This window comes from Rhinopithecus roxellana, chromosome 13 (assembly GCF_007565055.1).
Source record: "Rhinopithecus roxellana isolate Shanxi Qingling chromosome 13, ASM756505v1, whole genome shotgun sequence".
Lineage (NCBI taxonomy): Eukaryota > Metazoa > Chordata > Mammalia > Primates > Cercopithecidae > Rhinopithecus > Rhinopithecus roxellana.
In genome coordinates, this window is record NC_044561.1 from 108,959,176 (window position 1) to 108,986,907 (window position 27,732).

General features: G+C 51.5%; 1 protein-coding gene and 1 long non-coding RNA gene across 6 annotated transcripts in view; one reads left to right on the plus strand and one right to left on the minus strand.

Annotated features, from left to right (window-relative positions):
- Window positions 1-2,116, minus strand: part of LOC115892757 — a 75,463-nt gene extending 73,347 nt beyond the window's left edge. Inside the window, exons 1-2 of the long non-coding RNA XR_004052643.1 lie at window positions 1,638-2,116; window positions 200-302 (exon numbers count right to left, since the gene is read on the minus strand). This is a non-coding gene — a long non-coding RNA (uncharacterized LOC115892757). The remainder of the gene's footprint in view (window positions 1-199; window positions 303-1,637) is intronic.
- Window positions 2,117-2,256: 140 nt separating this feature from the next.
- Window positions 2,257-27,729, plus strand: TGIF2 (TGFB induced factor homeobox 2). Of its 5 annotated transcripts, none has more exons than XM_010386583.2 (3): window positions 2,257-2,377; window positions 9,040-9,261; window positions 24,699-27,727. In XM_010386583.2, exons 2-3 carry the CDS (start codon window positions 9,070-9,072, stop codon window positions 25,218-25,220), a joined length of 714 nt encoding a protein of 237 aa, XP_010384885.1. In that variant the 5' UTR covers window positions 2,257-2,377; window positions 9,040-9,069; the 3' UTR covers window positions 25,221-27,727. The 5 variants fall into 5 exon arrangements, with proteins under 5 accessions (XP_010384885.1, XP_010384884.1, XP_030770448.1 ...); XM_010386582.1 differs by having other exon boundaries at window positions 2,288-2,470; window positions 24,699-27,729; XM_030914588.1 differs by lacking the exon at window positions 2,257-2,377 and adding an exon at window positions 2,613-2,782 and having other exon boundaries at window positions 24,699-27,729.
- The last annotated feature ends 3 nt before the right edge of the window (window positions 27,730-27,732 follow it).

The window sequence follows — 27,732 nt, forward strand, 5'->3', positions numbered from 1 at the left end:
CTGTCTCCAAAAAAAAAAAAAGAAAAGAAAAAAGAAAGTGGGGGGGAGAAAAATGACAATAAAATAACTTATCACTTCGAAAAAGTTTTCCCACTGAAGTTCTCACCAAGTATGTCCAAAGTCCCTCCATGTTGGGACACTGTAAGCTGTCAATAAACACACCTTGGCCATGCCCCTACATTAGCGTACACCAACTTACCCCATTTTAAGAGCCTGTAGTAGAGAGGTCTCAGAGTTGCTATAATGGGCCAGCTCCTGGTGAGGGGTACTTAGCTGTTTGCAATTTTCCCGAATGAACAGTTCTGCAAAGAATAATCTTCTATAAGCATTTATCTTTGTTGTACAGCTACTTCTAAACACAGATTCCTAGAAGTGGAATTACTGGCTTAGAGAATCCACACATGCTAAATTCTGATACTTACTAGTTGAGAAACTTTACACAGTAATTCTCAAACTCTAATTGCACTAAGGCTTTACCTGTGAAGCTTGCTTACCTGCAAAATCTGACCCGCTACCAGCCTCCCTTCACCCCTACCCCGTCCTCCAGGAGGAAGGTCTTTGTTATGCAGCTCTCAGGTGGAGGAGGAGGCAGTCACTCCCTTCCATTTCCCCAACCTCATCTAGTACCAGACTTGGGAAGCACTGGTCTAAGGGGCTGCTGCAGGCACAATTTATGGTGCGGTCTCTGCCTCTAGCCCAGGCCCCCAGTGGCTTCCCCAGAAAGGGCAGCGCGGCTCTTAGGCATACAGGAGAAAAACGCATAGTGCAGCAGCCACTACCGGAGCCCCCTCTCCAGGCTCACCTGATGGCACCCATTTCCCCCTGGGGCTCCCCTCTTCTGAAGGTCCCTGTCCCATACATTTCCTAGAGGCCAAGGCCCATTGGTTTTACGTATCTTACCTAAGGCAACCCAGACATGGCTTTTTCTTTCAGAGGGCTGTGGGGGAAGCACCATTTATTCGGCCAAGAAAATTGCTTCTGACCCACACTCTGGGCCTCAGTTTCCCTGTCTGTGAAATGGAGAGCAACAGGCAGTGCCACTGACATTTCACCCGCTGCTGTGAGGAGATTTTTAACATTTGCAGGAAGTCTGGCTTCTATGGGGTGTCCAGGTGAAACCTTAACAATCTTTTAATTGGCGTTCTGATTGGCTTAAGGCTCGTTTGCAAAAAATTAAAGAGTGTTGTTCCTCGAGTTCTCCCTTGCTAAAGGGCCATTAAGACCAAAAGCTGTTTTCAAGGCGATTTACAAGCTCAGGGGCCCTAGATATCTGGGCCCAGCCGTACCCAGGTACAGGGCTGGGGGGGGTGGGGGTGCCCTAGGAGATTGGTTAACAGGTATTTCACAGTATGTGGTACCCACAGCAGACAGCGGGGGAAGAGTGTACTGACCCGGGTGGGGGAGGCCAAGGAAAACCTTCTGGAGTAGGGTGTAACCGGCAGAAGAGGAAAAACCAGACAGGAACTCTGGGAGCTCCTGAACTGATGGTTTAAGGCCGAGCACAACGGGTAAGGGATCAGGCTTCACCATCGACCGACCTGGGCTGAATGACACCGGTTGACTGTGTGACAAAAGCAAATCAAGAACCTCTCTGCGGCTCATGAACAAGCCAGAGACTTACAAAGGACAACACATACCCCATCACCCGAGGATGAGACGGGATGACACACACGAAGTGCCCCGCACAGCGTCGCTGCAAAGCACTGGCAGTTTTCACCTCTGGCCGCCCCCTGTGAGCCCGACCATGTGTTTTTTGGGCTTAGGTCGGAGGCGGCCTCCCAGACTCTACAGGCCCTTGAGGTCGTAACAGGCGTCCCCATCAGAGCCCAGTCCTTTACCAGCTGAGGGTAAGTGCCCGGACTAACCGGCCTCAGTTTCCCCTCGAAGCAACGGGAGCAATCGCACCGCCGGCAGGACATCTTGTGGGGGGCGCGAAATGACAAAAGTCACGATTTACAGAAGTTCCCCCTCGGTAACGACCCCTCTCCGGCGAGGAGCACAGTAAGCGCTCCGGAAACACCCTCCACGAGGAGGGCCGGGCCACTTCCTGCCCCCGAGCGGGCTCTCCCCGGCCGAGGCTCCCACCTCCGCTCTGGGGAGGCCATGCAGCATTCCTGAGGGCGGGGTGGGCGCAGGAAGAAGGTGCCCACGGCCCCGCCCCCTCCGGGCGCGCTGGGCGGGGCGAAGCCCCTCGGCGCCTTCGGCCCGCCCCGCGGGGGGTGGGCGCAGCTTGTCGCGCTCCTCACAAAGTTTGTTTTCTCCCTCCGGGCGGGTGGGGGAGGGCGCGGAGGGCGCGGGGGGAGGAGAGGGGATCTGACGTCAGGCCGCGAGGTGCTTTCCAGCCGCGAGCTGTCAGGCCGAGTGTCAGGCCCGGCAGGTACGCTGCGCGCGCCCCCGGGGCCCCCCGCCCCCCGCCGGGACTCCCCGCGCCGAGCCCGAGGCCGCGTGGACCCGAAAGCCTCTCGGAAAAGTTAGTGCAGGGAGCAGGAGAGGGCCAGATGGGGGTGGGGGCGCGCGGACAACTTGGAAAGTTTCTTTTTCTCAGTCGGACGGGGGAGGGAGCGTCGTCCTGGCGCGTGCGGTTGGGGGTGTGTGAGCTCGGGGGTGTTTGTGAGTCCCGACGGCCCCCAGGGGGTGTTTGTGAGTCCCGAAGGCGCTGCGCTCCGGGGGCCGGTGGGGGGCTGTTCCAGCCCTCGGGAGGAAGCCTGCTCGGGGCCCTGGTGGGGGGCCCCGCTTCATAGGATTCCACCCCAGGAGAGGGCCGATCCTGCGCCGGACCTGAGTGAGCGCGCGGGGGGGCGAATTTGTTTGGTTTCAAAAGTGCACGTTGCTAACCGCCGGCAGGGGCCCCCCGCCGCCGAGCCGGGCAGGGGGTGGCCGAGAGTGACAGCTGGGAGTGGGGGCTGCGGGAAGGGCTCGGAGCGGGGGGGCCCTGGGGAGCCCGCGCGAGTTCCCCTTTCCTTTGGAACAAAGGAAAGTCTGTCTCTGAGGCATCTGTCACTCCCAGGCGGGCCGAGGAAGCGGGGCGCGTGAGGCCGGCGCCCCGGAGAAAGTTTGTTGGCGCCGGGACCCTCGGGCAGGCCGAGGGTGAGCCGAGCCTCCCGAAGGAGAAGCGCGCAGCCTGCGGGGCAGGGGGCGGCCAACATGGAGTCTGGGCGCAGGGCTGTGGGGGGGCGGCGCGGAGGTGGGAGCCCAGCCCCCTCCCCTCCCTTCCCCTCCCCTCCCCCTCAGGGCCGAGTTCGGAGCACAAAGCCGAGCGCGCACGCTCCGCCGGCCCCGCGCCCCGAAGAGTCTGCCAGCCCCGAACTGCCGGGGAAGGGGGTGGGAACCAAACTTTTTCCTGCTCCAGGACAGACACGTGAGTTTTCTTTCTTCCAGAGCCCCCGCCCCACCGGAATGGCGGGCCCGCGGGGGAGCTGGTGCGCGGAGTCGGCCAGGGGTGAGGGAACTGTGGGGTGCAGGCGCCCCAAGCGCCGGCCGATTCCTCGCCGACCGGGGAGCCATGTGCTCCGACTCTGTCTGGGCCGCGGGGGAGGTTGCGCGCTTTGTCTGCATTGCTGGGAATGCGGGCTTGAGTGCGCGGCCGGGGGGAGTGTCGGGGCCAAGCTAGGGGAGTTGTCAGAAAGTTGGTGCGGGAGTGGCTGCAGGTGGCGTGGTGGGAGTCTGTAGGAGGGTGCATTGGATGTTGTGTCGAGGGGGTGCTGCCACTGGTCACTGAGGGTAGAACTGATTGTTAGTGTGATGACTCCTGGAGTTTTCCCTGTCGGAGAAATTGGGGGTGGCCGGGTCGGTGGGAGTTCGTGGGTGGGCGGGTACAAAAGTTGGGTTAGTTGCGTGGGTCACTGTTGTTCGTGCGAGGCCTGGGTCTGTAAGCTGTGTGTGTGCGTGCTGTGTGTGTCGGTGAAAACCCTAGGGTTTGTAGGGCTTGAGCGATGGGTCCGGGCCAGTTATCCTAGCGCTGTTGGTTAATTGCCTGGCTTGAGTGTGTCTGGGTGCGGTGTAGGGTGCATATGTGGGAAACCTCCCAGACTATAGATGGTCCTGGGTTGCAGAACACCGAGGTGGAGAAGTTTGTGTAGGCTGAGGGGTCGTTCCCCAGGGCCCACCCGGGGAACCCTGCAGACAGACTTGGCTGGCAGCCAGGGTGGAATTTGTACAGATAACCTTGAGTAAACTTCTCACAGCCGGCCAGGGCTGCATCACTGAACTTAGATCCCAGCTGCCCTGGCCATCTAGAAATGTCTGTCTGACCTCAGAAAGCGCCTGCTGTGGTGCTCTCTGAGGAGTGGCACCTCTAACCAGTGCCCGTCTCACCTCCAGGTGGCCTGGCTGAAAGGGTAGACCCTTCCCTCGAAAGCCTGGCCTAGCCAGCCCAGAGATCTGGGCTCAGGTCCAAGAAGAGGAAACAAAACCTGGGAGATGCCAGAGTCTGTTGGCCGGCCTGCTGGGGAGCTGTTAAAAGGCTGAGAAGGGAGGAGCCTTGAGATCCTGGCATCAGCCTGGCCTAGAACTTTTGCTTTTAAAATGAAAATCTGGCCGGATGCGGTGGCTCAGGCCTGTAATCCCAGCACTTTGGGAGGCCGAGGCCGGCAGATCACCTGAGGTCAGGAGTTGGAGACCAGCCTCGCCGACATGGCAAAACCCCATCTCTACTTTAAAAAAAAAAATTAACTAGGTGTGGTGGCACACACCTGTAATCCCAGCTACTTGGGAGGCTGAGGCAGAGTTGCTTGAACCCAGGAGACGGAGGTTGCGGTGAGCCGAGATTGTGCCACTGCACTCCAGCCTGGGCTACAGACCAAGACTCCATCTCAAAAAGAAAAAAGAAAATATTTTTTGCATGTGTGAAACAGAACTTTGTCGGGGGCTGAGCAGCTGATTTGGGTTATCTAGGGAAAATCCTTCCTTCATTTGACAGGTGAGGACTCAAGCCCAGAGAGGGGAGGATCCTTGCCCAGGGTTACAGTGCCAAGTGGAGGGTGGGCCTTGCTCATTCATCTGGATTTTGAGTGGTTGAGTCTAGGACCAGGTCAAGGGGCCTGACAAAGGAGAATGTCCAAGAAGCAACCAGTAGAGAGATGACTCGCCTCTCTCACTGCAAGGTACACAGTAGGTGCTCCTTAAATATTACATGGACTGCTGCAGGACCATGGTGATCTGTAGTTTCCAGAGTTCTCACTGGGCATTGGGAGACCTAGGAGGCAGTACGGTATACAGCCCACAAGAGAAGGTGGGGAGAGGCCTGGTCCATATCCAACTTTAGTATCCTAAGCTGGGGGTGGGATTTTTTTCCGTTACAGCTTTATTGAGATACAACTCACATACCATGCAATTCACCCATTTAAAGTATACTTATCAGCAGGTTTTGGTATGTTTGCAACTACCACTATAGTCAATTTTAGGACTTTTTCTTGAGGGGGATGGGGGGACAGGGTCTTGCTCTGCCTCTCAGACTGGAGTACAGTGGTGTTATCTCATCTCATTGCAACCTTTGCCTCCAGGCTCAAGCGATTCTCCCACCTCAGCCCCCGGAGAAGCTAGGACCACAGACATGTGTTACCATGCTCAACTAATTTTTGTATTTTTTTGCAGAGATGGGGTTTCACCGTGTTGCCCAGGCTGGTCTTGAACTTCTGAGCTCAAGTGATCTACCTGCCTTGGCCTCCCAAAGTGCCGGGATTATAGGTGTGAGCCACAGCATGTGGCTTTTTTTTTTATTATTTTATTTTTAAAAATGGGGTCTTACTATGTTGTCCAAGTTGACATGCACTGGTGCGATCATAGCTCACTACAGCCTTGAACTCCTGGGTTCAAGGGATCCTCTCACCTCAGCCTCTCAGAGTAGCTGGGACTACTGGCACACCACCATACTGGGCTAATTTTTATTTTATTTTATTTATTTATTTATTTTTATTTATTTTTTTGAGACGGAGTCTTGCTCTGTCGCCCAGGCTGGAGTGCGGTGGCCGGATCTCAGCTCATTGCAAGCTCCGCCTCCCGGGTTTACGCCATTCTCCTGCCTCAGCCTCCCAAGTAGCTGGGACTACAAGCGCCCGCCACCTCGCCTGGCTAGGTGTATTTTTAGTAGAGATGGGGTTTCACCGTGTTAGCCAGGATGGTCTCGATCTCCTGGCCTCATGATCCGCCCGTCTCGGCCTCCCAAAGTGCTGGGATTACAGGCTTGAGCCACCGCGCCCGGCCTTATTTTATTTTATTTTTTATTTTTATTTTTTTAATTTTTTTTTTTATTTTGTTAAGACAGAGAATTGCTCTGTCACCCAGGCTGGAGTGCAATAGCATAATCTCAGCTCACTGCAACCTCCACCTCCCAGGTTCAAGCAATTCTTCTGCTTCAGCCCTCCCCTGCGTAGCTGGGATTACAGGTGCCCACCACCACACCCAGCTACTTTTTGTATTTTTAGTAGAGACGGGGGTTTCACCATTTTGGCCGGGCTGGTCTCGAACTACTGACCTCAGGTGAGCCACCCGCCTCAGCCTCCTAAAGCGCTGGGATTTCGGGCGTGAGCCACCATGCCTGGCCCCAATTTTTATTTTTTGTAGAGACAGGGTCTTCTTGTGTTGTCCAGGCTGCTATTGAACTCCTGGCCTCAGGGGATCTTCCTGCCTTGGCCTCCCAAAGCATTGGGATTACAGGCATGAGCCTGTACTACACCTGAGCCTGTATTACACCTGGCCCAGGATGTTATACCCCATCAGAAAGAAACTCCATACACTTTAGCTATCAGCATTCTGTCTCCGCAGCCCTAACTGCGGAGCTGTTAGTTAGCTAATCTACCCTGTCTCGATAGAGTTCATGATCAATGAAATCATATAACATGTAGTCTCTTATGACTGGCTTTTTTCCCTTAGTATAATGCTTTCAAGGCCTACCATATTGTAGCATATGTCAGGACTGACTTTTTTTTTTTTGAGATGGAGTTTCGCTCTTGTTGCCCAAGCTGGAGTGCAATGGCATAATCTCGGCTCACTGCAACCTCCATCTCCTGGGTTCAAGGAATTCTCCTACCTCAGCCTCCCGAGTAGCAGGGATTACAGGCGCGCGCCACCACGCCCAGCTAATTTTTGTGTATTTTCAGTAGAGATGGGGTTTCACCATGTTGGCCAGGCTGGTCTGGAACTCCTGACCTCAAGTGATCCACCTGCTTCAGCCCCCCAAAGTGCTGGAATTACAGGCATGAGCCACTGCTCTCGGCTGTGAATTCCTTTTTTTAATGGGCGAATAAACCATTGAAGAGATAGACGACATTTTTTTTTTTGTAGAGATGAGGTCTCACTATGTTGCCCAAGCTGGTCTTGAACTTCTGGGCTCAAATAATCCTTCTACCTCAGCCTATACTGCTGTGAACATGTGTGTATGAGGTTTTATGTGGACACAAGTTTTCATTTCTGTTGGAATATCTAGGAGTGAAATTTCTGGGTTGCATAGTAACTCCGTTTGACCACCATAGTATCTTGGGCAGCCTTTTTTTTGTTTTGTTTTGTTTTTTGTTTTTTGTTTTTTTTGAGATGGAGTCTCAATGTGTTGCCCAGGGTGGAATGCAGTGGCATGATCTCGGCTCACTGCAACCTCCGCCTCCCGGGTTCAAGCGATTCTCCTGCCTCAGCCTCCTGAGTAACTGGGACTACAGGCGCTTGCCACCACAGCTGTCAAATTTTTGTATTTTTTGGTAGCAACAGAGTTTCACCATATTCGCCAGGCTGGTCTCAAACTCCTGACCTTGTGATCTGCCTGCCCCAGCTTCCCGAAGTGCTGGGATTACAGGTGTGATCCACCGCGCCCGGCCTTTTGTTTGTTTGGTTTTGGTTTTGTTCAGATGGATTCTCGCGCTGTCTCCAGGCTGGAGTACAGTGACACGATCTCTGCTCACTGCAACCTCCGCCTCCCGGGTTTAAGCAATTCTCCTGCCTCAGCCTCCGGAATAGCTGGGACTACAGGCACGCGCCACCACGCCCAGCTAATTTTTGTATTTTTAGTAGAAATGGGGTTTCATCGTGTTGGCCAAGATGGTCTTGAGCTCTTGACCTCGTGATCTGCCTGCCTTGGCCTCCCAAAGTGCTAGGATTACAGGCATAAGCCACCGAGCTCAGCCTTTATTTTTTGAGACCTTTTTTATTTTTTTGTTACCCAGGCTGAAGTGCAGTGGCACAAACACAGTTCACTGCAGCCTTGACCTCCTGGGCTCAAGCAATTCTGCCTCAGTCCCACAAGTAGGTGGGCCTACAGGTGCCCACCATGACACCTGACTGATTTTTTTTTTTTTTTTTTTTTTTTTTTTGTGAGCCACTGCGCTGGCCTTGGGCAGCTGTCTTAATCTCTCTCTGTTACCTCAGCTATAAAATGATGATAATAATAGCTTCTCCCTTATTGAGGAATTGTAATGATTAAATGAGATAACGTGTAAAATGCTCAGTACAGGCTGGGCATGGTGGCTCACACTTGTAATCCCAGCACTTTGGGAGGCTCAGGCTGCCAGATTGCTTGAGGCCAGGAGTTCAATACCAGCCTGGCCAATACGGTAAAACCCCGTGTCTACCAAAAAATACAGAAAATTAGCCAGACGCATGCCTGTAATCCCAGCTACTCGGATGCTGAGGTGGGAGATCACTTGAACCCAGGAAACAGAGGTTGAAGTGAGTCGAGATGGTGCCACTGCACTCCAGCCTGGGCTACAGAGTGAGACCTTGTCTCAAAACAAAAAAAAAAAAGAAAAGAAAAAACCAAATGCTCAGTAACGAACATGGAGAATAGTAGACCTCAGTGGAAACTGTAATTATTTCCAGTCCGAGTCCTGCTTGTGAATGAGCTGCCATTTGCTAGTCACCTACCTGTTCCATGAAGTGGAGGAACTTTGGACTCATACCTTCTAGCTTGCTTGGGCTATGTTATGGCCTGAGACTCTGAATTGCAATTACCCCATTTCTGGTGTCCCAGGCTCAAGTAATGCTGAGCGTGTTTGGAGACTAGGAAAAGGCAGTACATGCTAATGATGTTCCCATCCCCTGTGTCACTTGTCCCAGGTTTACCCAAGGTCCAGCCCCCTAGGCACCATGTCGGACAGTGATCTAGGCGAGGACGAAGGCCTCCTCTCTCTGACGGGCAAAAGGAAGCGCAGGGGGAACCTGCCCAAGGAGTCGGTGAAGATCCTCCGGGACTGGCTGTACTTGCACCGCTACAACGCCTACCCCTCAGAGCAGGAGAAGCTGAGCCTTTCTGGACAGACCAACCTGTCAGTGCTGCAGGTAAGGAGGGGATCTGGATAAGGGGGTGGTAGGAGGATCTGTGTTCTAGTCCTATTCCAGCCACGCCACTGACTCACTGTGGTCTTGGACCAGTCACTTTTGCTGTCTGGGCTTCAGTTTCTTCTTGGGTTAGGGGAGAACACCTGCTCTCCCTGTCTCAAGGGAAGACAATGAAACAGGGTCGCTGCGGTCAATTTCAGACTTTAGATAGTCCTTTCTTTTGAGACGGAGTCTTGTGCTGTCACCCGGGCTGGAGTGCAGTGGTGCAATCTCGGCTCACTGCAACCTCCACTTCCTGGGTTCAAGCGATTCTCCTCCCTCAGCCTCCCGAGTAGCTGGGATTACAGGCGCCCGCCACCATGCCCAGCTGATTTTTTGTATTTTTAGTAGAGACAGGGTTTCACCATGTTGGCCAGGCTGGTCTTGAACTCCTGACCTTGTGATTCGCCTGCCTCAGCCTCCCAAAGTGCTGGGATTACAGGCGTGAGCCACCACGCCTGGCCCAGACTTTGGATAGTTCTGAAGAGGCAAGGAATGTAATGCTGTCAAAGTCTAGGTGTCATCATTAACTTTGGAGGCCAAGGGAAGATGAGAAGGCATCGAGCATCTAGGATTTGGCCCCCAGCCCCAACGCAGTATTGGACGGCAATTTGGTTGAAAGGGGCAGCTGTGATTTGCAGTGAGGTTAAGAGATGGGACAGGATCACAATCCAGGAAAGGACAGAAGTCAGAGGTTCTGTGTTCATAATCCAGTCCTGCCTCACGTCTTGATTTCCTCATCTGTAAAGGAGCAGGGGGTGTGCAGAATCCTCCCCTGCCTGGTGGAACTGTTGTGACAAATAGATTCAGAACTGGATGTGAAAGTGCTTTGCAAACCATGCACATGAACGCACTCAAAAGAGATAGCCTTATCCCCTTTTAATCAGAGTGCAAAGTATTGTCCCCTTTGAATCACGCCTATTGCTGACCCGCAGGTGTCTTTGTTCTGCTTTCCTGGAGCAGAGGCGGGGGACCCTGGACCACCGTTGCTTTGCCTCCAGTTTGCCTCTCCCCTTCCTAGAGATACACAGTAGCCCGTTAGCCTAACACCAGAGGCCCGGTCCAGCCCTGTCCTGCTGGCCCCCACTGCTCCCTTCCTGAGCCAGTCAGACCTCTCCCCCAAACTCTCCTGTTTCTCTTTCCCCCTCTGTCCTTTCTTTCTTTTCTTTCTTTCTTTTTTTTTTTTTTTTTTTTTGAGGCAGAGTTTTGCTCTTGTTGCCCAGGCTGGAGGGCAATGGCATCATCTCAGCTCACCACAACCTCTGCCTCCTTCATGCAATTCTCCTGCCTCAGCCTCCCGAGTAGCTGGGATTACAGGCACCACGTCCGGCTAATTTTTGTATTTTTAGTAGAGATGGGGTTTCTCCATGTTGGTCAGGCTGGTCTCAATCTTCTGACCTCAGGTCATCTGCCCACTTCGGCCTCCCAAAGTGCTGGGATTAAAGACTTGAGTTACCATGCCTGGCCTCCCTCTCTGTCCTTTGATAACTTGTTACTCCAACCTTTGGTGCTGTCTCTCCCTCCTTCCCTTATCCCCTCTGAACCTCCCACATCTTTCTACCTCCTGTCTTTCTTCCATGTACAGACATGGTAAGTATTTCAGCCCGCAGAACTCCTGTCACCTGACTTTATACTCTGGGCAATGGTTAATCCAAGTATCTGTATGAGAAAGGCTCTAAAGTTACAGATCCTGACTCAGATTCCATCTTCTCCACAAGAGGAAGCCTGGACCTTGGCCAAGTCACTGCCTTCTCTCTAAGCCTCATTATTCCCTCATCTGAAAAAAGAGAGGTGATTGTAGTACTTTCATGAGCGTAGGGAGGAGGGGAAGAGAAGAAGAATTCAAGGCTCACTCAGGCCCTCCCTGCACAGTGGCTCACGCCTATAATCCCAGCACTTTGGGAGACCAAGGCAGGAGGATCACATGCGCCCAGGAGTTTGAGAGCAGCCTGGGCGACATAGGGAGACCCCATCTATACAAAACAAAAAAATTAGCTGGGCATAGTGGTACATACCTGTAGTCTCAGCTACTTGGGGGGCTAAAGTGGGAGGAAGGATTACTTGAGCCCTGGAGGTGGAGGCTGCAGTGAGCTTTGATTGCACCACTGCACTCCAGACTGGGCAACGGAGTGAGATGATGTCTCAAAAAAAAAAAATGGCCAGGTGTGGTGGCTCATTCCTGTAATCCCAGCACTTTGGGAGGTCAAGGCAGGTGGATTTCCTGAGGTTGGGTGTTAAGACCAGCCTGGCCAACATGTAGAAAACCCATCTGTACTAAAAATACAAAAAATTAGCTGGGCGTGATGGTGCATGCCTGTAATCCCAGCTACTCAGGAGGCTTAGGCAGGAGAATCGCTTGAACCCGGGAGGCAGAGGTTGCAGTGAGCCGAGATGGCTGCATTGCACTGCAGCCTGGGCAACAAGAACGAGACTCCATCTCAAAAAAAAAAAGGCTACTGTTCAGTGTTTGGCATACACTGGGTGTTTCTACTGTTTTCAGCTTCATGTCTCTGCCTGAGGCACAAAGTCTTGGGCTGACCCTGGGTGCCCAGCAGTGCATGGCATCTCACAGTGTACCTCCTCAGCATGGAGCTGTGCAGAGTTGGGATCCCAGAGAGGTTCCAGACACATTCTTACCCTCGAGGAGTGCGTAGACAGCCTCATTGCGGGTCTCCCTGCCTTCAGCCTTGTTCATTTAATCCATTATTTTGAACACAAAAGCCCAAATCTGATAGGGCCAGGCACTCCTAGACTCTACTGCCCTCAGGATAGAGTCCAAACTGATCCACAGCCTAAGTTTGGGGCTGCTGCTTATATTCCCAGTGCACCTCATCCTGTCCTGTCAAACCACTTGTCACATTCTATTGGAATTACTTTTTGTCAGGGACACTTTCTCAAACCTGAGAAATATTCCGGTGTTTGTTTTTTTTGGGTTTTTTTTTGTTTTTTTTGGTTTTTTTTTTTTGAGACAGAGTCTCTCTGTCACCCAGGCTAGAGTGCAGTGGCCGGATCTCAGCTCACTGCAAGCTCCACCTCCTGGGTTCATGCCATTCTCCTGCCTCAGCCTCCCAAGTAGCTGGGACTACAGGCGCCCGCCACCACGCCCGGCTACTTTTTTGTGTTTTTGGTAGAGACGGGGTTTCACCGTGTTAGCCAGGATGGTCTCGATCTCCTGACCTTATAGTCTGCCTGCCTCGGCCTCCCAAAGTGCTGGGATTACAGGCGTGAGACACCACGCCCAGCCTACTAACTCCTTTTGTTTATTTGTGTGTATGTGTGATGGAGTCTTGCTCTGTCACCCAGGCTGGAGTGCAGTGGTGCGATGTCAGCTCACGGCAGCCTTTGCCTCCTGGGTTCAAGTGGTTCTCCTGGCTCAGCCTCCTTAGTAGCTGGGATTGCAGGCGCATGCCACTTCACCCAGCTAATTTTTGTAGTTTAAGTAGAGACAGGGTTTCACTGTGCTGGCCAGGCTGGTCTTGTACTCCTGGCCTCAAGTAATCCATCCACCTCAGCCTCCCAAAGTGCTGGGATTACAGACGTGAGCCACTGTGCCTGGCCCATCTTTTTAAAGAAAACATTTTTCAGCCAGGAATGGTGGCTCATGCCTGTAATCCCAATACTTTGGGAGGCCGAGGCAGGCGAATCACCTGAGGTCAGGAGTTCAAAACCGGCCTGACCAACATGGTGAAACCCTGTCTCTACTAAAAATACAAAATTAGCTGGGCGTGGTGCCGCATGCCTGTACTCCCAGCTACTCAGGAGGCTGGGGCAGGAGAATCACTTGAACCCGGGAGGTGGAGGTTGCAGTGAGCCGAGATCGCACCGTTGCACTCTAGCTTGGGCAACAAGAGCAAAACTCCGTCTCAAAAAATAAAAAAATAAAGAAAACATTTTTCATGGGCCCATCTCCCCTCAAGATGTTAACTTGAATCATTTTTATCATATCACTTAGGTAAAACATAAAACTGGGTATATTAAAAAACAAAAAACAAAAAAACACTGCTTTTTGCTTTTGTTCTTATACCTAACCTTAAAATCAAACTGTTTCCAAAGTAGATAAGTGTAGAAAGCGTGACATTCCACCTGACTGTGTTAACTGAAAATGGCAGGTGGTGCTTTGCTGACTGCACTGCAGGATATGGTGTGACAAAGGCACACAGACTCAGTAGAGTAGGTCTGGATGGCCTTAGGCCCCGATGCTCCTATTGGTAATGAAAATGGAAACCCAAAGCCAAGCATCCTTCTAGAGAACTAGCGAACTCCTCAAGGTGACACATCCACAGATCTCACCTGGAGAAATGTGAGTCTAAGGAAAGGAGACTGGACATCCCCTGGAGGGAAGGGACCCATGGTGGCTACCTGCTCTAGAGTTATGCCGAGAGTTAAGAGCAGTGGGGACCACCCAGCCCTCCTTGATGGAAACTGACCATGAATCCCATGTCAGCCCCAGCTGCACACCTCTCTGGTAACTCCTCCCAGTTAGCTCATTCCCCTCAGCTCATTTGGTCAATTACCAGCTTCTGTACATATACCCCTTAAATATTTCAGGGTTTTGGCTTCTTTCTTACCCTTGTCTAAACCATCATTATCTGATCACGATCATTTATCACTCTCCAACTTAAAACCCTTCAGGCCAGGCATGGTGGTTTGTGCCTGTAATTCCAGCACTTTGGGAGGCTGAGGCAGGCGGTTTGCTTGAGGCCAGGCCAGGTGTTCGACACCAGCCTGGTTAACATGGTTAACCTCTTCAGTGCTAAAAATACAAAAATAGCTGGGCATGGCCGGGCGCGGTGGCTCAAGCCTGTAATCCCAGCACTTTGGGAGGCCGAGACGGGCAGATCACGAGGTCAGGAGATCGAGACCATCCTGGCTAACCCGGTGAAAGCCCGTCTCTACTAAAAAAAAATACAAAAAACTAGCCGGGTGAGATGGCGGGCGCCTGTAGTCCCAGCTACTCCGGAGGCTGAGGCAGGAAAATGGCGTAAACCTGGGAGGCGGAGCTTGCAGTGAGCTGAGATCCGGCCACTGCACTCCAGCCTGGGTGACAGAGTGAGACTTTGTCTCAAAAAGAAAAAAAAAAAAAATAGCCAGGCATGGTGGCACATGCCTGTAACCCCTGCTACTCAGGAGGCTGAGGTACAAGAATCACTTGAACCAGGAGGAGGAGACTGCGGTGAGATCACGCCACTGCACTCCAGCCTGGGCAACAGCAAAACTCTGTCTCAAAAAAAAAACTTCAATGGGCTGGCAGGGTAACTCATGCCTGTAATCCCAGCACTTTGGGAGGCTAGGATGGGAGACTCTTGAGCCCAGGAGTTCAAGGCTGCAGTGAGCTATGATCATGCCACTGCCCTCCAGCCTAGGTGACAGAGTGAGACCCTATCTCTAAAAAAAAAAAAAAAAAAAGCTGGGCACGGTGGCTTACATCTGTAATCCCAGCACTTTGGGAGGCCAAGGTGGGTGGATCACCTGAGGTCAGGAGTTGGAGACCTACCTGGCCAACTTCGTGAAACCTTGTCCTACTAAAAATACAAACATTAGGCCGAGCGCAGTGGCTCACGCCTGTAATCCCAGCATTTTGGGAGGCTGAGATGGGTGGATCACCTGAGGTCAGGAGTTTGAGACCAGCCTGGCCAAATGGCGAAACCCCGTCTCTACTAAAAATATAAAAATTAACCAGATGTGGTGCTGTGTGCCTGTAATCCTCAGGAGGCTGAGGCAGGAGAATCGCTTGAACCTGGAAGGTGGAAGTTGGAATGAGCCAAGACTGCGCCACCGCATTCCAGCCTGGGCAACAGACTAAGACTCTGTCTCAAGAAAACAAAAATTAGCTGGGCATGGTGGCAGGTACCTGTAATCCCAGCTATTTGGGAGGCTGAGGCAAGAGAATTGCTTAAACTTGGGAGGCAGAGGTTGTAGTGAGCTGAGATTGCACCATTGCACTCCACCCTGGGCAACAGAGCGAGAGTCCATCTCAAAAAAAGACAAAAAAACCTTCAATGGCTTTTGCCAACCTCATGACATCACCTGCCCGTGTCTACATCTTAAACCTCAACGCTGATCCCCCACATTCCTGCTACATTGATCCACTTCCCCAGACCATTTTCCTCCTATCCTTGACCTATCCATCCCCTAAAGGAGCTGTGTGCTCTCACAGCAGATAGAGGGGTCAGAGCACTGGGACACTAAACTGTAATTGCTTTTAGACTGCACCAAGTTCTAGAGGTATGGAGAGCACTGACCTAGTTTTGTTCATAGTTATGGCCCTAATGTAGCTTAGTGCTTGGTAATCTGGTAGGTAGGTGCTCAGTAAATAATGTTGAAGTAGCAGAAAAGGACTATGAAGTGTCAACAGGCAGGACCTCAGAAGTAAGGAAATGTAATGGCTCCTAATCATGAAAAATTGCCTAAAGCCTGAGAGCATCATTTTTTCCTGTATTTATTAATTTTTTTTTTTTTTTTTTTTTTTTTTTTTTTGAGACAGAGTCACCCAGGCTGGATTGCAGTGGCTCAATCTTAGCTCACTGCAACTTGTGCCACTCGGGTTCAAGCAGTTCTCCTGCCCAGCCTCCCGAGTAGCTGGGATTACAGGCGCCTGCCACCAGGCCCAACTAATTTTTGTAGTTTCAGTAAAGACAGGGTTTCACCATCTTGGCCAGGCTGGTTTCGAACTCCCGACCTCAGGTGATTCTCTCGCTTCAGCCTCCCAAAGTGCTGGGATTACAGGCGTGAGCCACTGCACCTGGCTTCCTGTATTTAAGTTTTTAAATTTCATTTTCCATTAAGGACATTTAAGAATATCTATAAAAGCTGAGCGCAGTCTGGGCATGGTGGCTCACACCTATAATTCCAGCACTTTGGGAGGCTGAGGCGAGTGGATCACCTGAGGTCAGGAGTTCGGGACCAGCCTGACCAACATGGAGAAACCCCATCTCTACTAAAAACTACAAGATTAGCTGGGTGTGGTGGCGCGTGCTTGTAGTCCCAGCTACTCTGGAGGCCGAGACTGGAGAATCACTGTAACCCAGGAGATGGAGGTTGCGGTGAGCCGAGATCGAGCCATTGCACTCCAGCCTAGGCAACAAGAGTGAAACTCCGTCTCAAAAAAAAAAAAAAAAAGAAAGAAAAACACTAGGCACAGTGTCTCACGCCTGTAATCCCAACACTTTGGGAGGCTGAAGCGGGTATATCACTTGAGGCCAGGAGTTGGAGACCAGTCTGGCCAACATGGTGAAACCCCATCTCTACTAAAAATAGTCCCAACTACTCAGGAGGCTGAAGCAGGAGAATCACTTGAACCTGGGGGTGGTGGAGGTTGCGGGGAGCCAAGATCACGCCACTGCACTCCACCCTGGTCGACAGAGTGGGACTCTGTCTTTTGAAAAAAAAAAAAAAAAAAAAACCGCAAAAGTAAGAGAATATAATAACCACCAGCACCAGTCATTTGGCTTGAACAAGTATCAACATTTTCCTAGCTTGTTTTATCTCTCCTTGGGGGCATCTCTTTTGATTGTCTCCTTTAACCCCCGCCCCAGGAGCGATTCATTAGCAAGTCAATGAGTCACTTAACTAACTGGTTTGCTAGTACTTGCCTGGGGCTAGGCAGTTGGGAGGGTTAGGGAAAAAAGTCTTTTGTAAAGGATTTTCACAGGTCCCTCTGACATCCTCTAAACCCAATTTATTGGTTGGACTAGATCTATGGCTACCTGGCAGGATTCTGGGCCCCATTCCTTTACTGTAGCAATGGTTGGGGATATACCACATGCCTGGCCCGGGACTCTGTGCTGGGTACACAGTAGTAAGATGGGTACCTTCCCATTACTCCCTGGCTGTCAGGACTGCTTTCATATGCAGCTTCCTGAGGGAAGTCTTCCCAAAGCCAACACCAGGGCAGGGCAGCCTTCCCCCGGCAAGGGCTATTGGGTGAGAAAGAGGCCTGGTGCAGAGGCTGTAGTGGTCAGCTGTGGGGGAGGGGTGTCCTGGCCTAGCCCCCAGGGCAGCCAGGGATGTAGGAGCTGCTCTCTTCTGACTCCAAAGCTAGCTGCCCTCTGCCTCAAGGCCTTTCATCTGTGTGTATTTTTTTTTTTGAGCTTCTGTGTAAGCTTTTTGGCTTAAATAAAGGGCTTGGCCTGCAAGGACAAGTAACCAGTAGGCTAAACCATTGGTTCCTAAGCCTGGGTGGCCAGACTTTCTGGGTAGCTGGTCTGAAAACACATTCCCGACTCCACCCCTCACCCCCACTAGATCAATAAAGCAGAGGGGAAATCACTATCTAACAGTTTTTAAAAATCTCCCCCAGGCTGGGCGTGGTGGCTCTCCCTGTAATCCCAGCACTTTGGGAGGCCAAAGTGGTCTGATCACTTGAGGTCAGGAGTTTGAGACCAGCGTGGCCAACATGCTGAAACCCTGTCTCTATTAAAGATACGAAAATTAGGCCGGGCGCGGTGGCTCAAGCCTGTAATTCCAGCACTTTGGGAGGCCGAGACGGGCGGATCACAAGGTCAGGAGATCAAGACCATCCTGGCTAACATAGTGAAACCCTGTCTCTACTAAAAACTACAAAAAACTAGCCGGGCGAGGTGGAAGGCGCCTGTAGTCCCAGCTACTCGGGAGGCTGAGGCAGGAGAATGGCGTGAGCCCGGGAAACAGAGCTTGCAGTGAGCTGATATCCGGCCACTGCACTCCAGCCTGGGCGACAGAGCGAGACTCCGTCACCAAAAAAAATAAAAAATAAAGATACGAAAATTAGGCCGGGCGCGGTGGCTCAAGCCTGTAATCCCAGCACTTTGGGAGGCCGAGACGGGCGGATCACGAGGTCAGGAGTTCGAGACCATCCTGGCTAACATGGTGAAACCCCGTCTCTACTAAAAAATACAAAAAGCTAGCCGGGCGAGGTGGCTGGCGCCTGTAGTCCCAGCTACTCGGGAGGCTGAGGCAGGAGAATGGCGTAAACCCGGGAGGCGGAGCTTGCAGTGAGCTGAGATCCGGCCACTGCACTCCAGTCCGGGTGACAGAGCGAGACTCCGTCTCAAAAAAAAAAAAAGATACGAAAATTAGTCGGGCATGTTGTCACATGCCTGTAATCCCAGCTACTTGGGAGGCTGAGGCAGAAGAATTGCTTGAACCCGAGAGGCGGAGGTTGCAGTGAGCCAAGATCGTACCGTTGCACTCCAGCCTGGGTGAAGAAGCGAGACTCCATCTCAAAAAAAAAAAAAAAATCTCCCCTAAGGCGATTCTCATACAGAGAACTGCCTTCAAGAGCACCTGGATATGGCAGTCCCAGCGCGAATGGTGGTACCATGACGTTTGGGAAAGGCGCCTCAGTGCCTTCACTTCCTTGACATGAAAATGAGAGAGTTTGTGCCTGCATCCATTAGCTGCTGCTCCTAGCATCACACCCTTTGTCAGCCTCCTGGTGTTCCTCCTACCCCCATTTGCCACAGTGATTCCCCCCTTGTCCCTCAGCAGCCTTTCAGATAGAGCCCTGTTTTATGGTAGAGACCGGTTTCAGGCTCCCAGCCTATGTTATGCCATATACATCACAGAGTTCACTTTGACCTTCCTACCATCTCTCCATGACCTTGAGTGGGGACAAGTCACAGGTTCTTTTCCTCACTTAGGCACAGGCTGGGCAGCTGGAAGGGGCTGCAGAAAGGGCACTGGCGGCCACTCAGTTCCGCCGCCTTGCCTTGCCCAGCCCCTCAGCCGTGCATTTTTCTGGGCTAAGAAGACAAAACAAACAGATGCTAGGCTGCTAAGTGCTCTGGACAGGACAGTCTTGTGGGGGAATGCGTGGAGGGGGTGTTTTTCTGTTCTCTGAATCCTCAGCCAAAATGGGAGGTGCCTTTAGGGGCTAGGTGTCCACACAGATGCTGAGGAATACCCAGGCTCCCTTCCCTGAGACTGCCTGCTCAACAACACTCCTCCTTAGTTTGCTTGATCCAGGTCACTGTGACCTGACCATTTTTCCCCTGCAGCACAGGTACGGGAGGAGGCAGCTGTGGGAGGGAGGGAGAGAAGGCCACAGGCACTGCTCTTGTGCAAGGAAGCCTCCCTCTCACTCTTCAGCTGGCAGTGGGTGGCTGCCCAGAACCAGGCTGTCTGGATCAAACCCAGTTTTTGCACTTGTGACCTTGAACAAGTTTCTGAACCTCTCTGATGTGTTTCTTCAACGGAGATAAGCATATAACCTGTCCGATAGGCTGAGATTGAATGAATAATTAGATATGAAATGTGAATAGCACCTGAGACCAGGCATGGTGGCTCACACCTGTAATCCCAACACTTCGGGAGGTTGAGGTGAGCAGAACGCCTGAGTTCAGGAGTTCAAGACCAGCCTGACCAACATAGAGAAACCCCATCTTTACTAAAAAAAAAAAAAGCCGGGCGCAGTGGCTCATGCCTGTAATCCCAGCACTTTGGGAGGCCAAGGCGGGTGGATCACAAGGTCAGGAGATGGAGACCATCCTGGCTAACATGGTGAAACCCCGTCTCTACTAAAAATACAAAGAAAAACAATTAGCCGGGCATGGTGGCAGGCACCTGTAATCCCAGCTACTCGGGAGGCTGAGGCAGGAGAATCACTTGAACCCAGGAGGCAGAGGTTGCAGTGAGCCACTGCTCTCCAGTCTGGGCAACAGAATGAGACTGTCTCAAAAAAAAAAAAAAAAAAAAAAAAAAAAAAAAAAAAAAAAAAAAACAGTAGCACCTGATGTGTTTTGTGTTCAAATGTTTGCTATCAGGATTATGATGTTTATTACTCAGCTATCCCCTTTGTTCCTCTGGAAAGACACAGCAAAGCTGGCTGGGTACTATGGCTCATACCTGTAATCCTAGCATTTTGGGAGGCTGAGGCAGGCAGATTGCTTGAGTCCAGGAGTTCAAGACCAGCCTGGCCAATACGGTGAAACCCCATCTCTACAAAAAATAATACCTGAGCGTGGTGGCACATGTCTGTGGTCCCAGCTACTCGGAAGGCTGAGGTGGGAGAATTACCTAAACCCAGGAGGTCAAGGCTGCAGTGAGCTGTGATTGCACCACTGCACTCCAGCCTGGGTGACAGAGTGAGACCCTGTCTTTAAAAAAAAAAAAAAAAAGCACAGCAAAGCAGTGGAAGCCCTAAAGCCAGGAGGCCTCATTTTAAATCCCAGCTCTGCACTGGGAGGATGTGTGACTGCACAAGGGCTTTCTTCTCTTTGAGCTCAGTTCTCTCTAGTACTTTTGGGACATTGCCCTCTACCCTTCAGGTTGTATGCAGATTAAACATAATGCAAGTGTGGTGGCTGGCATGATACTGCTATCAAAGGTGTTTGAATAAGTTTGTTCCCTTCCTTCATCCCACCCAGCTGTTCAGCCCTTCCTTTTTCTTTCTTTTTTTTTTTTTTTTTTTTTGAGATGGAGTCTTGCTCTGTTGCGCAGGCTGGAGTGCAGTGTCACGATTTCAACTCACCGCAACCTCTTCCTCCTGGGTTCAAGCAGTTCTCTCAGCCTCCTGAGTAGCTGGGACTACAGGCACACACACTGCTAAGCCCTTCCTCTCTTTAGGGTTTTCCCACAGCTCTAGTCAGGATTTGGCTCAGCCAGCGTCCACCGAAACCTGCTGGTATGTGTGTGCATTGGAGCACCATAGTGGTGAAGAGGAGCAATAAGAACCCCAGAACCAGGGCCCCTCCTGGCTGGAATGGAATGGGAGAGAAGGACCACAGAAGCCTCTGGCTCTGTCCTGCCTATGAGCCTTCCAGCCTGACATCCTGGTGCTGTCTTTGAGTCACCTGTAGAATAGATGCAGCTGCAGTTAGCTAAGGTAGGAGAAAGGACACAGGACCAGAAGACGGACCTAGAGTGTGAAATTTCAGTCAAGCCACCATTTAGACCGATTAATGGTTTTCCATGGTGCTCTGGCCTGGTTGTCAGCCCTGCCCACCTCTGAGCTCATGAGCTACCATTCACCGGTTCCTTAAGCCAACCCTTTCCTGCCTCAGTTCAGCTGTTTTGGAGGACCATAGAGGTGAAGGAGGGCAGATGAGAACCCCACGGCCAGAGCCTTTCCTTGGAATTGTCTAGAACATTCTTAGCTTTCTATGTGGCTGGCTCTTCCTTATCTTTACGTCTCAGCCTTCCAAAACCCTTAGCCGGCCGGGCGCAGTGGCTCAAGCCTGTAATCCCAGCACTTTGGGAGGCCGAGACGGGCGGATCACGATGTCAGGAGACCATCCTGGCTAACATGGTGAAACCCCGTCTCTACTAAAAAAAACTAGCCGGGCGAGGTGGCGGGCCCCTGTAGTGCCAGCTACTCGGGAGGCTGAGGCAGGAGAATGGCGTAAACCCGGGAGGCGGAGATTGCAGTGAGCTGAGATCTGGCCACTGCACTCAAGCCTGGGCGACAGGGCAAGACTCCGTCTCAAAAAAAAAACAAAAAAAAACCCTTAGCCATGGAAGTTTCTCTTATCTTTATAACCACCCCCCCTTTATTTCTGTTTCCTTTTTGGCGCTTATTGGTGATTATTCACCTAGTTGTTGATTGTCAGTCTCCATGACTAGGTGCGCTGTAAGCTCCACAGGTTGGCATGCATGTCTGTTTAATGCACAAAGTCATCCCAGCACCAAGAACTGGGCCCAATATAACAGGCACTCAAATGATATTTGAATGAGCAAGAAGCCTTGAAGAGCAGCAGGAAGGTGCGAAGCTCTAACTTTTTTTTTTTTTTTTAAGATGGAGTCTCTCGGCCGGGCGCGGTGGCTCGAGCCTGTAATCCCAGCACTTTGGGAGGCCGAGACGGGCGGATCACGAGGTCAGGAGATCGAGACCATCCTGGCTAACATGGTGAAACCCCGTCTCTACTAAATACAAAAAACTAGCCGGGCGAGGTGGTGGGCACCTGTAGTCCCAGCTACTCGGGAGGCTGAGGCAGGAGAATGGCATAAACGCGGGAGGCGGAGCTTGCAGTGAGCTGAGATCCGGCCACTGCACTCCAGCCTGGGCGACAGAGCGAGACTCCGTCTCAAAAAAAAAAAAAAAAAAAGATGGAGTCTCACTGTGTTACCCAGGCTGGAGCGCAATGGCGTGTTCTCGGCTCACTGCAACCTCCGCCTCCTGGGTTCAAGCAATTCTGCCTCAGCCCCCACAAGTAGCTGGGACTGCAGGCACACGCCACCACACCCGGTTAATTTTTGTATTTTTAGTAGAGATGGGGTTTCACTGTGTTGGCCAGGCTGGTCTCCTGACCTTGTGATCCATCCACCTCAGCCTCCCAAAGCGCTGAGGTTACAGGCATGAGCCACCACACTTGACCGACTTTTTTTGCCTTTGAGACAAGGTCTCACGCTGTCACCCAGGCTGGAGTACAGTGGCACAGTCACAGCTCACTGCAGCCTCAACCTCCTGGGCTCAATTGATCCTGTCACCTCAGCCTTGCAAGTAGCTAGGACTACAGACACACACCACCATACCCAGCTAATTTTTGTACTTTTTGTAGACACAGGGTTTTGCCATGTTGACCAGGCTGGTCTGGAACTCCTGAGTGAAAGCCATCTGCCCACCTTGGCCTCTCAAAGTACCGGGACTCCAGGTGTGAGCTAACAGCACCCAGCCTGACTCTCCAGGCTGGAGTACACAGGCATGATCATGGCTCACTGCAGCCTCGGCCTCCCTGACCTCAGCCTCCTGGGACTATAGGGCACGTGCCATCACAACAGCTAATTTTTTGTGTTTTTGTAGAGATGTGGTTTCACCATATTGCCCAGGCTGGTCTCGAATCCCTGGGCTCAAGTGATCTGCCTGCCTCAGCCTCCCAAAGGCTGGAATTACAGGTGTGAGCTACCGTGCCCAGCCAGGGGAGGGTCTTCATGTCCAAGCTCTGGAGTCTGGACTTATCCTGTAGGCAGTAGGAGACAAATGGCAGTTTTCTAGAACAGGAATGACAACCATGGCATTTTAGAAAGAGAACACGAAACCAGTAAAGAGGCTAGACTGAAGAGCTATAAAGTTGGGGGCTATTCAAGAGAGTCCAGAGATAGAGGGCAGGGTGCTATAGGTGTCCCCGAAACCACATGCATATCACTTAATGGTGAGAAATTTTATGCTTCTAAACAATCAACTAGATGGGAATGGGGTCAGAGTTAGTGGTAGCTTTCTCAGCAGCATGTGGAAAAAAGTCAAGGATGTTGGTTGAGCGCATGTTCTGCTGAGGCTACTACTCCTGGTATTGCTGAGAAATAAGAATGACTTTCTTCCAGGCCAGGCACGGTGGCTCATGCCTGTAATCTCAGCACTTTGGGAAGCTGAGGCAGGTGGATCACTTGAGGTCAGGAGTTCGAGACCAGCCTGGCCAACATGCTAAAACCCCATCTCAAAAAAAATAATAAGGAAAAAATAAAGAATAACCTTCTTCCTGGTAGCTCCCTTGTGCCTTTGTGGCTTTCTCCGGCCTGCAGTGAAACTCTGCACTACAAACTTGGGAATGAGTTGCCCTTAGCATCAATCCCTCTCTTCTTCTTCATCCACCCAGGCAGCAGGTCCTGCCATTCCAATATCCTAAACGCAGCAAACATTTGTCCTCTCGCCACCTCCCTTAACGTAACTTGAACTACTAGCAGTACCCCGTCTTCCTGCTTCCAGTCTGTTCTCCACATCATACGTTGCTCCTTGCGTCAAACCCTTATATAGCTCCTCAGTACCCTTAACAATAAAGAAGCAAATCCTCCTGCTAAGAGGTAGCCTTCAGTTACCACTCTAAGCTCCAGCCACATGGAGTTTTTGTTTGTTTGCTTTTTTGAGACTGGCTCTGTCACCCAGGCTAGAGGGCAGTGATGTAATCTTGGTTCACTGCAACCTCGTCCTCCTGGGTTCAACCAAGTCTCCTGCCTCAGCCTCCTAAGTAGCTGGGATTACAGGTGCCTGCCACCATGCCCAGCTAATTTTTCTATTTTTAGTAGAGACAAGGTTTCACCACGTTGGCCAGACTGGTGTGTGTTCTTATTTAACTCTCTTTTCCTACTATTAACTTCTGTGTTTTCTGCTGTGTTCCCAGGTCCTGGGACATGCTTCATAGCTGTTTGTTTTGGTTTGTTTTGAAACAGGGTCTTGTTCTGTTGCCCAGGCTGGAATACAGTGGTACGATCATAGCTCACTGCAGCTTCCACCTGTTGGGCTCCAGCGATCTTCCAACCTCAGCCTCCCAGGTAGCTGGAACCACAGGGGCGCACCACTACACCTGGCTAACTTCTTTTGTAGAAACAGGGTCTCCCTGTGTTGCCCAGGCTGGTCTCAAACTCCTGAGTTTAAGCAATCCTCCCGCCTTGACCTCCCAAATTGTTGGGATTACAGGCGTGAGCCACTGCGCCCAGCCCATAGCTGTTTTTGATTCAGCGAACTGATCGGTCTTGTATATTCATTCCAGATATGTAACTGGTTCATCAATGCCCGGCGGCGGCTTCTCCCAGACATGCTTCGGAAGGATGGCAAAGACCCTAATCAGTTTACCATTTCCCGCCGCGGGGGTAAGGCCTCAGATGTGGCCCTCCCCCGTGGCAGCAGCCCCTCTGTGCTGGCTGTATCTGTCCCAGCCCCCACCAATGTGCTCTCCCTGTCTGTGTGCTCCATGCCACTTCACTCAGGCCAGGGGGAAAAGCCAGCAGCCCCTTTCCCACGTGGGGAGCTGGAGTCTCCCAAGCCCCTGGTGACCCCTGGTAGCACACTTACCCTGCTGACCAGGGCTGAGGCTGGAAGCCCCACAGGTGGACTCTTCAACACGCCACCACCCACACCCCCAGAGCAGGACAAAGAGGACTTCAGCAGCTTCCAGCTGCTGGTGGAGGTGGCGCTACAGAGGGCTGCTGAGATGGAGCTTCAGAAGCAGCAGGACCCATCACTCTCATTACTACACACTCCCATCCCTTTAGTCTCTGAAAATCCCCAGTAGGCATCTGCCAACAAGGGTGCTCAAGGCTCAAGCCAGCTGTCCTGGGTTTCCGTTTTGGTTCCCTTTCATACAGAGGGTTTTCTATGGATCACTGCCAAACATTGGGATCATCTCCTCTGTCCAGAGGTCTTCAGCAGGAAGACACCAGCTGGCACCACTGCACTGTGATGGGGGCCCTCTCCTCTGCTGACTCTGCCGTTTCTCCAGGCCTCCCCTCAGTGATGAGACCAAGAGATCGGAGACAAGCATGGTGCTGATGCTGCTGCTGCTTCTCCAGAAAATCCCTGGGACACCTTTGTTCCAGCCTGGTTTCCTGGGCTGGGCTCAGGAAAGCTGCCAAGTTCAGTCCTATGTTGGGTCCAAGCTGCCCCTGTGCTGTTTCTGTCAAGCCAGGTATGGACATTCCAAGTTCATATGCATGAACAAAAGAAAAGAGGAACCCAGTGGATGTAACAGAACCGACTCCAGTTGAATGTTTAGATTTTTGCTAAACTGATTTCTTTTTCCCTTTTTTGCTGTGGTTTGCGTTCACGGCAGTAGTTAGCCCAGGTGTGGGGAACAAGAGTGCACTGCATGATAGCGTTATGGTGAGCTGGGAACGACCCACCACTGCCACTGGGGATTGTTTTGCAAGAAAGGAATATTTTTATTTTGGGGACCAGCTAAGTCTCTGCAGTAGTGTGAAATTCCAAATGGTTTTTTTATCGTTGGTTTGGTTTACCCAAAAAAAAGGCAGGAAAAAAAAAACCAATATGAGCGCATTGACTTTTCTGCCGCAGGCACAGAAGGGTAGAAAGCCACAGCAGGGGGCAGTCCAGCAGACTCTGACTCAACTTTCTAGGTACCTAGCAGAGAAGGATGGTAAGATCAAAAGGTGTTTGGTTTTTCTTTTCTTTTTTATTGTAGTTTTTTGGGGGGTGGGGGGAGTAAACTAGACTGAAGCGATGGATTTTTTTTTTTTTTCTTTAATGTTTTTCCCTTTGTTCTTGAACATTTTTGCCCTGCAGCCTGAGTTTTGAATTCTTTTAGGAACTTGGATTAGAGGGGCCCCTATGTCAGAAGCTCCCAGCACCTCCTACTTGGGAGAGAAGTGAGCCATCTGCTGGTCAGGAAGTCCTCCAAAGAGGCAGCCTTTCCCACAATGGTGGCAGGAAACTATCTGGGGAAAGCAGGAATAGTGTCCACTGCTGCCAGGGAACTGCCTTCAGAGAAGGCTGGGGCTGGAAAAGGGTTAGAAGCCTGCTAGCTGGGATTGTCTTTGTTTCAGCTTCCTTTAAATTAGAGTTACAGGGGCCCCTGCCCAGTGAACAGATCACAATTGGTCTTATGCTCCTCCCTCTCCCCCATTTTTTCTTTTGCTGTTTTGTTTTTTGTTTTTTTGAGACAGAGTCTCACTCTGTCACCGAGGCTGGAGTGCAGTGGTACGATCTCGGCTTACTGCAGCCTCCGCCTCCCGGGTTCAAGCAATTCTTTGCCGCAGCCTCACGAGTAGCTGGGATTATAGGCGCCCACCACCATGCCCGGCTAATTTTTGTATTTTTAGTAGCGATGGGGTTTTACCATCTTGGCCAGGCTGGTCTTGAACTGACCTCGTGAGCCACCGCGCCCAGCCTCTTTTGCTGTTTCATTGCTGACAGTGTTCAACAGCAATATGCCCCATCTTTATATATCCTAAGAAACACTAATCCTAGGTTATTGCTAGCCAAAATATTTTTGTCCTCAATAACGTCACTGGGCCAAAAGATAGATCAGTACCGCAGCCTTTAGTTTCCTGAAATCACCAGGTCAGGCTGAAGGAGAAGAGAGGTTCCTGGATACTGACTAACTTGAGTGGGCCTAGCCAGGAGAAAGACAGTAACATGTGTTCTGTACTTTCTTGGAAGATCCCTGAAGCCATCACAGAGGCTCCCCAACTTCTGAGTCGCCCATCTGTTGCTGGAGTGGGAATGGATTGCTGAAGGAGAGGGAGCTTTGCTCTCTCTAAGTGGGCAAGTTTCCTGGGCTCTCTGTGTTGCCTCCCTCTGGCTTCTTCCTCCTGTGCCCTCTCCCCGTGTGCCCCAGGGGGATCAGGGATCCTCACCCTCCTGAAGCCCAGTGGGGAAGAATGAACATGGCTGCATCCAGGTTAACTGAAGCTGCCATTTGCCCAGCCTTTTCCATCCCAGCCCTGTCAGTGAGCCCTGGTCTGGTGCAACTGCTGCAGGATGCCTGTAGTAGGGAACTCTGGAAGTGTATTGGTCTGAGGTGGGATTTTCCCTCCCCACAGTGCACTGAGCAACGGAGGGTGGTGAGGGGTGAGGGAGCCATGCTGCTGAATTCTGGTTGGCATTCACCCATTATGTAAAGTGAGGTGTTGGGGTGGGGCAGACTCTGCTTGGGTTTGGTTGTAAGATAAACCTGGAGGAGAAGCACAGTTGTCCCATTGAATTATTTGAGCAAAAACTACTGTAAATAACTTTTTTGTCTTTTGTCAAATAAAATTGTTGTTTTGTTTTTTTAAGCAGAAACAGGG

What these genes read in the sequence shown, in the direction of transcription:
- TGIF2 (XM_010386583.2), top strand. Translation starts at nt 9,070, where the DNA reads ATGTCGGACAGTGATCTAGGCGAGGACGAAGGCCTCCTCTCTCTGACG. An exon ending in CCAACCTGTCAGTGCTGCAG is followed by an intron (nt 9,262 to 24,698) that starts GTAAGGAGGGGA and finishes TATTCATTCCAG; the next exon opens with ATATGTAACTGGTTCATCAA.